Below are 9,030 nucleotides of genomic sequence, written 5' to 3'. Positions count from 1 at the left end.
TTTTTTGGTTTGTTTTGGGTTTTCTTAATTTCTTATATATTTTGCCCGTTCTTCTCTCTTTGTCCATCTACGCCTGCGGCCTACTGAACTTCATCTAGTCAGCCAAACCTGTGTAGTAGCCTGCTTTGTGTGAGCACCTGTTAGTGTGGGTTGACAATTGCTGTGTATCCTCGTGTGATGAAATTACTTCCTTAGATAGAATGGTGTGTAGTTCGAAGTAACCTTGTGTGACTTATAGCTTAGTCCATCACTTCCCAGCTTGATTCTATAGAGGTTGCGGTCTGACTGAGATGTAGTGGGTGGGTCTGGGCCCATATTACTTAAGAGTTGGGGGCATTTGTGTCTGTTTATGGTATTTTGTCTTTATGTTGGCTGTGTGTATTTTCCTTTGTTATTGTTATGTGTATCCTGTACTCTCTCTCTTTTTAAAGAAAAAAACCAAGAAACTTTCTAAGAAAATGATAAGACAAGGACTACAAACAAATAAACTATTTATTGACTGAGACAGCCTCTATGTTCATTTACTTGAATAGCCTGCTCTGGTAGTTTATAAATGGCAACCAAGCACTTTGCTACACAAAGTTTCCCTGTAGGTAATCCAGACAGGCTGGGTGCTGGAGAGGGCTCTGGACTCCTAACTTCAATTCTCGTCTGTGCAGTCGACACTCAGAAGCATGACTTCAGCACTGATTCCATGGTACTTTGACATTTTTTATACATTTAATTGGAGCAACCTACTGGTTGTATATTCCAGACATCGTTACCATATACTGAACAAACATGAATGCATTTCAGACATTTAGAGTGGCCTTTTATTTTGAGCAGTCCAGTTTGACTGGACCTTGGCCTAACTGTTAATAACTACATCAGTAGGGTGTAGATATGAGCTTACACTGTTTCTCTGAAAACACAAAAATACAAGAAATATTTATTCTACATTACTTTAAATACACCACATTTGTTTTTGCTTATTGCCCGCATAAACAGGGCATGTGCAGTAGTTGAATACGCGTGTTCAGCTAAGTGTTCTGTGAGTTTGTTGTTTATTATAAATATTGGGAGTGAGTCTGCAAATCTTACTTCGTTGTTGTCATATATTGCCTCCACAGTCTATGATTGCCACATAAAAAATATATATTTTTAGCTTAATTTGTGAGCACTTGTTCATAGTTTACAGTAAGTTCAAGGATGTGACATATACCAATATTTCTGTTTTCAGATCTGGAACATTTTGAAATCCTACCAGATGGGGCAGAAGTCATTGAGCAGTGGCAGCTTCTGATTTCAAGGACTTTGTTCACCTTTATTTACAGCATTTGCATCTGTGTCTTTAAAGTGATCTAATATGTATTGACTATGTACTAGCTTATTAGTTTTTGTTATTTTAGTTTCACAAATTCAGTGGTTACCTGTAATGCTCAAGATATACAAGTAAAAAAAATCACCTTTACTTCTGCATCTGGGTCTTCAATTCAACCTACTGACTGAAGCTGACGGATTTGTATAAATGTTTTTGAAAGCACAGGCAAATTGGTTTGGCATGAGTTTTAATGTAATTCACAGTTCAGAAAAGTTCCATAAACATTTCCAAGTGCAAGTTCAGTGCCATCAACAGTAAGTTTGCTTTCTGATATGTAAAGAACAGAAATGGGTTTGGCATAAGTAAAGGGTAGGTGTAACAGTCCATCAATAGACATAAAGTGAAATGTACTGTATAGTCTCAATGGGCTCAATATCACCACACCCCAGCCAAACCACTTCACCTGGACCTCTAGTCCCAGGTTAGAGCCCATGGACCTCCTTGCCGCCTCCTCCCCATGGCGAACTGCCAAAATAGAAAGGTAAACTTTTCATTAGTACCTATATATCTTACAAGATAATACAATAATGCAAACCAACACTACTTGTTGTAATCAACAAAAGCACAGTTATTGTACAATGCTGTAGGACTATTGTGCGATTTGAAATGGGTCTTCAGTGACAAACTACACTAACATTGGCATTGTTATGCCAAACACCGGACACTGTAACTGGATTTAACGTTTTGATAATAGCCTGAAAAGAAGGAAATAAGGCAACCTAACCGAACATGAACGCTGGATCGTGAAATGGCCACCGATGAAAAATTTCAATGTCATGTTAGACCAAGCTACCACTGACAACTTTAGAGCAATATAGCGATTTCAAAACGTGATATTAAGAGTTAATCAAAATGAATTCATGATGTACAAGTTAACTAATACCCTACTACGATTTTGTTATCAATTCACACCACACGTTGACAGAATACAGCGAGCTGGCTGATGTTATCGTAAATTAATTAACGTTACAATGATGGCTGCCACTGAGGATATGAGATGCTAACGTTAATCACAAAACAATAAAGGCAAAGATACATTTTTGTCAGTATGAGTTGCTGAACCTGTAACGCTAAACTGCTAAATTACTCTACGTTATTTTACCGTAACTTCAGCAAGGGAGGGATAGCTAACGTTGGTTTATTTTACCTAGAAGCTAGAATCTGCAAACTCAACTCTTCATTGAGAATGAAGAGTTGAGTTTGCAGATTCTTTTCAACCGTTCACCCGAATACCTTTCAGCATACAAAATACACCGGCTTGCTCAGGAGGTGGGCGGGGTTAGGATTTCCCAAGGTTTTCCAAGATGGCGCCGCCCATACCCCCCATAAACGGCTTCATAACTTTCTTTTACTGTCTATGCTTCATAACCGTTCTTCAGAAAATCTATGGGTGACGTCACAGACGCTTTGTCCATATTTTTTACAGTCTATGCTTTAAACATACAAGTCAAGTCAAGTCAACTTTATTTCTATAGCACATTTAAAAACAACGGAGTTGAACCAAAGTGCTTACAAACAAACATAAAACAATGACAATGGTACAACAACAATATAACATGGGGGGAAAATAAATAAATAATTGAAATAATACACAAATTGGTCAAAAATAAAATAAAGAATAAAGAGTGTGTGTGTGTGTGTGGGGGGGGGGGGGATATTAAGGTAGATTAAAAGCTTGGGAGAAAATGAAAGTCTTTAAGTTAGACTTAAAGCAGTCAATGGTTGGAGAGGACTTACTATGTACAGGTAGGCTATTCCAGAGTTGGGGGGCAACAACAGAGAAGGCTCTATCACCCTTAGTCTTAAGGCGTGTTTTGGGGATATAGAGAAGATTCTGAGATGAAGACCTAAGTGATCTTGGAGTGCTGTAAGGAATTAGTAGGTCACCTAAGTAACTAGGTGCCAAACCACTGAGGGCTTTGAAGACAAAAAGTAAAATTTTAAACTCAACTCTGTGCTCCACAGGTAACCAGTGCAGCTTAGCCAACACAGGAGTTATATGCTCACGTTTCTTAGAGCCACTTAATAATCTAGCTGCTGCATTTTGAACTAGCTGAAGTCTGTTGAGACGGTGGAGTGGTGATAGTTTTGACACGCTTTTGTTTTAGTGGGGCAACACAGTCTAAGGTCTCAAGACATGATGCATTAAAGAGAGTGACTAATTTTTCGATGTCAGAGCAGGTGGAAATAGCAACAGAGATAGTAGGGGAGTGAGAGAGGATGAAAGTATTAGAGAATGTTGTGGCTGTGGTGGAATTAATAGAACGGGCAAAGGAATAGGACTTAGGGGGAGATACAGGGGGACCAAACAAAATAGATTCAAATAAAATCAAAAAATGATCAGAGACCCCAACATCCATAATTTCTAAGTTGGAAACATTGAAACCATAAGACAATACTAGGTCTAATGTGTGGCCTTTCTGATGCTGCGGGGCCATAACAGATTGCACAAGATTGAAAGAGTCCACAAGGCATAAAAAGTCCTTAACCAAAGGTTTTGATGGGCAACAGATGTGAATGTTAAAATCCCCTAAAATCATGAAATTGTCAGAGCGAGAGGCCATAAAAGATAGTAGATCAGCAAATTCTTGAATGAAATTACACTTAAGCTTAATTTTTGGTGGTCGGTAAACTAATGCACAGAGAAGGGTGGCATTTATCTTTACAAGCTGTACCTCAAAAGTGGAGAACATATCAATTTGTACAATTCTACATTTAAAGTTATTATAAACAGTGACCAGACCACCTCCACGACCAGTAGCCCTAGGGGAATTCATGAAGCTGCAGTGAGGAGGGCAGAGTTCACCAAGTGGAATGACGTCATTTCCGCTGAGCCAAGACTCCGTTATAAACAGAAAGTCCAGGTGATGAGACGTGAAGCGGTCGTTTAAAATGAAAGTCTTGTTACAGATAGATTGTGCGTTCAATAACGCAAATTTGACGGGAGGAGGGTCTTGCGCATGCTGCAGAACTTCCTGCGGTGAACCAGCTGTGAGAACCTTTACCTTCGAATGAAGGTCTTGCGGCGGTTCAGGCGCAGTCTGACATGGTGATGTGACATTCTCAGCAGCTCCATCGAAGTTGTCCAAGATGTGAGAGACAGATTCTCGCTGCGTTGTTGGTCGCTGTAGATTCTCCACTGACACTGTTGGGAGCGAGTTGATTGCGGGAGCGGACTGCTCTGGAAAACCGCGTTGATTAGGCAAGAAATCCCATGGAGATGATGGAGGGATGCTTTCGTCTGTCGCACGGATGATAGAGCGACGTGCGCCTCTGTGCAAGTAGCGTTTCCGCCGGAGGATCCCCGCTGCCCGGCAGAGGTGGAGCACCTCGATGTTGATGGTGTCGGTGGAGGCGAACTGTCGAAGTTCAAGGGGTGTGTACTGAAAGCCCCCCATAGCCAAAACACAAACTCCGACACGGCTTGATGCATCAGCCAGTCCAAAGTGTGCAGTTTAATCACCTAGCTAGCACGAAGCCTCAATCTCCGGCTGGTCAGTCAACCGACTAAACCAGCAGCTGGACATACAGTCTCATTCTCTTAATAAGACTACACATCTTGTTCAACTGTTTCCTCTGTCCACAACATAATTTAACCATTTAAACTATCCACCTATTTAACTGTTCAGTCATTCCAACTATATTAAACCTCATCTACCTAGTTCAGTCATTCCAACTATATTAAACCTCATCTACCTTTCAAATAATTTAACCATTTAAACTATCCACCTATTTAACTGTTCAGTCATTCCAACTATATTAAACCTCATCTACCTAGTTCAGTCATTCCAACTATATTAAACCTCATCTACCTTTCAAATAATTTAACCATTTAAACTATCCACCTATTTAACTGTTCAGGCATTCCAACTGCATTAAACCTCATCTACCTAGCAACCAATATAGTTTGTTTTCTCGTACTCTGTATGATATTTTACATCATATTTTTTGCATTTTCATGCACTGTATTTCCTTCAGGAAATGCTTTTCTAGTTATTATTCTTCCCACCAAATTTCTGCGGCTAATTCAGCTTCAACCGTTTAACATAGAAACTTCGTTCAAACTTTGTAACGTAGGTCTTGAAAAGGACACTTGAGGAATGTATTTTTCACTTTTGTAAACGTTATACTTTGAGATATTAATAAAAAAAAAAGCTTATTTTTCCCCATGACATCACAATGGGCTAATTAACTTGATTTGCACCTATATCAACTTCCAGCTGCTCAACTAGGCCATCAAAAAGCCAGTTAAACTGAATGCACCCGTATCAACTGCTTTCTGCTCAACTAGGCCAACTCTCTGTGCATCTCCATTCTACAAGGATATAAGGCACATTCCATCCAACTTTCTATCCATTCATCCTCTTCAAACCATTCACTCATCCACCCATTAAACTATCCCATCAACATCCATTAAACAATCTGCCTATCAACATCCATTCAACTTTGTCTATCAACATCCATCTACATTTAACTTTTAATATACTGTCTCAGGCTTTAAGCATACAATCTGGCTCTCTTAAGACTACAGATCCTGTTCAACTATTTCCTCTGTCCACAACTGTTTCAAAATAAATGTCCGCACTACAATAATTCACTATTAAATAATTTAACTTAAACAAACTACTCAACTAACTGTTCAGCCATTTCAACTGGTCAACTATGACTCCTGCCAACTGTTTCCAAATAAAAGTTTGTTTTGCATTTTATGTTAATATACAGTATGTTTATATTTTCATGCACTGGTAATTTCCTCAAAATCACATTTTCTTCTTCTTCTTCTTATTATTATATACTCATTCCTACATCCTTAAAGTGAATCTGATAGTGTCAAAGGGTCGGCAATGGAACCAAAGCAAAGAGTGGATAATTTCAATGTGAGAGTTTGAAAGCCTAGACACCATCCACTCATAAATATAAGGGAAAGAGGCCTTCATGGCCATTTCAGATAAGTAAACACCATATAAATCCCAAAATGAAAATGTTTATTTCAAACTAAAGATGAAGTATGAGATGGAGGTAGATGCACTTCAAGCTTCCGTGGCCTGTCAGTAAGGACAGTGACTCCATATCATATATCTCCATCTCACCTGCAAGAGAGAACAAACTTTACAGTAAAAGTAATTTGGCTCTGGTTGACAAGTGGACATTTTAAATCCTAAACCATACCTCTATACCACATCTTTAGTTGGTTTCCTGGAATTAGTTTTCTGTGATTATCAGTGGTCCCAGTACTGCATTCTGAACAAGCCCTTGAGGTTCTTCAAGTTTTTTTTAAAAAAAGTACACAGACACACACTTGGTGGTACATTTTCAGACAATAATCAAAAGGCAAAATTTTTAAGTTCATGACTTGGTCATACCCAAGTCCACATCCCGTATTATGCGCCGTTTGCAGACCGAGTCACAGCAATGGCAAACATCACTCTCAGAAGGATCATCCAAAAGTTCCCACCTTTGAAGTAAAGCAAAAAATAAGCAACTCGTCATATACAAAATGTGTCAGTGTAGAGAAACATTACCTTTCAGACTCCTTGTTGAAGTTGCACATCTTCCTGTCCTTATCAAAACTATTTGGGTCCCATGCCACAAGTTTACAGTGGATGTATACCTAGTGGAAAAGAAATAGACTTAAACGCCCTTTTCCAAAAATTGACAGGTTTGATCTGATATGGTTAAGCAGAGCCAAGCTGTACTAGAAAGAATTACATGCCCCGTTTTATAATGCAAATATGTTGTTTGTTATTAAGTCCTGCCAAAGCATTTATCAAACTAACATCCTGAAAGGACAAAGACTTGCATGAATGAATTTTGCTATAAATAACCTTGTCTTGCCGCTATTGACATGGCCGCCTAATACATTTCAGGTAATTTTTCCCTCTCATAACAACCTTCGCTTAGCCATTCTCTTACCTCCTTTTCCAGAGAAAATCTAAAGGCTTGCAGGTAAAGAACTACTGCAGAGGACTCATATCTTGGTAGGAACTTTGAGTTACCATTCTTCCCATCATTGAGACACCTGCAGAAGGTATAGAATCAATGGAATAAGCAAAACAAAACTTCAGGAAACTGGGGCAACAGTTTCCTGAAGTTTTAGATAGAAACGCATGGTGCACCTTACCCATGGTTAGTGATGATTGGATGGACCAGTGTTGTTGGCTCCAGCTCTATGGCATTTGATGCAACACACTCATCCAGGAGCAACAGCAAGGGCTGATGGGCATGCTGTTCCACATATGCCCAGACAGGGATGAAGGATCCCAGAGGAAAAGAGTTTGACTGTGCTGGGCCAGTGAGGTTCTCTGTGGCGACAACAATGAGATTAAATGCACCATTACATTTTATTCAGGTGAATTACGGCTCAAATGTTCCGTTTCTGAAATGTGTTTACATACTATTAAGGATCCCCATGTGAAAGTAGAGCTGGCTGTGGCCCTGAATGCGGACAAATCCAGGGTTGAGAAAGGGAGGAACCAAACCGTTTTCTCTTTTCACAGAAACAGAAAGATACTTTTAGAAATAGGACTGTGGATTTGTAACCTATAAAGTATACTTAAAAAAAGAGTTTTACCTTGTATATATACATTCAACAAGGAAGGACATTGCAGCTGGTTTAGGCTTTGGCCTTGGCCTGAATGCAAGTGTGTTTTTGTATATCAGCTTATCTCCAATTATCTAAAATCATAGCCAGAAGAACATCAGTCTCAAATATGGTAGAATATTTGTTTGTGTGTGTGGAGGGGGTAAGGTTACAGTGGTAAAACGACTTACCTGTTTTCTGAAATTACACGCATTAAATGGATAAAGGAAAACTGCTTGCCCTCCACCCCCAGGAAGCGGGAGGAAGTGGTTTGCGTAACAGCTCCCAAGTAAGAGCCGAGACGCATTCATAGACAGCTCTGGTCCCACCGTCCATTTCACCAACACAGTGTCTTCCCCACATTTGATTTGGATGTCTATACATTTTTCAGAAAGAGAACATGTGACTACATTGTCTTCTTTTGGAACACAAAATCATTTAAGCTGAAGTAGGTCTGAAATTATCATGCTTACCATTATCTGCAAAGACAACACATAAAACAGCAACTGTCCAAAAAATAACTTCTCTCTGAAGGATCATGGTTCATAAGGTAGGCAGGCTACAGGGGCCTGAGCAGTGAGGTTCAATTGCTGCTGGGGAAAGCTGGGGGTTAAATAAATTACCCTATATTCTACACCTGTGGCTGTTAAATCTGTTCTTCACAAGCCAATTGGCCAAGTGACCTAACCAATCCTTGAACACATCATGGCCTCCTTACACCAAACAACTTTGACAAGAGAATCTTGTCAAAGTTGTTTGGTGTAAGGTGGCCATAAGAAATAAGATAGATAGATACTCTATTGATCCCCAAGGGGAAATAATCAATGTTTTGTCAAAAAGCAACTATTTTATCTTCCACCAAACCTTTTAGTTTAACAGTGGCTGTGAAAACGTGTAATGCATGTTCCATCATTGGTTGATTGCTCATCATGCCTGCATAAGACTTAGCCTAGGCCTAACCAAGAGATTGAAGAGAGAGGACATGCAGTGGTTATGGTCATAATTCATTTGGTTATATATTAAAACTTTCTAAAAATATTTATAAATTAATTTACTTATGGTAATGCTCTGAAATAGGTAGCCTAATCTA

General features: G+C 39.3%; 1 protein-coding gene across 1 annotated transcript; it reads right to left on the bottom strand.

Annotated features, from left to right (window-relative positions):
• Positions 1 to 6,324: 6,324 nt before the first annotated feature.
• Positions 6,325 to 9,013, bottom strand: zp3f.2 (zona pellucida glycoprotein 3f, tandem duplicate 2). The gene is made up of 10 exons (XM_048254847.1): positions 8,414 to 9,013; positions 8,132 to 8,316; positions 7,932 to 8,035; positions 7,756 to 7,847; positions 7,482 to 7,662; positions 7,274 to 7,379; positions 6,883 to 6,971; positions 6,724 to 6,815; positions 6,530 to 6,621; positions 6,325 to 6,450 (listed from the first exon to the last, which is right to left on the bottom strand). Exons 1-9 carry the CDS (start codon positions 8,478 to 8,480, stop codon positions 6,563 to 6,565), a joined length of 975 nt encoding a protein of 324 aa, XP_048110804.1. The 5' UTR covers positions 8,481 to 9,013; the 3' UTR covers positions 6,325 to 6,450; positions 6,530 to 6,562.
• Positions 9,014 to 9,030: the final 17 nt, after the last annotated feature.

The sequence above is a fragment of the Alosa alosa genome, chromosome 1 (assembly GCF_017589495.1).
Source record: "Alosa alosa isolate M-15738 ecotype Scorff River chromosome 1, AALO_Geno_1.1, whole genome shotgun sequence".
Taxonomy (NCBI): Eukaryota; Metazoa; Chordata; class Actinopteri; order Clupeiformes; family Clupeidae; genus Alosa; species Alosa alosa.
The sequence above is the reverse complement of the archived record's forward strand: the minus strand, read 5'-3'. Positions and strand labels throughout refer to the sequence as shown.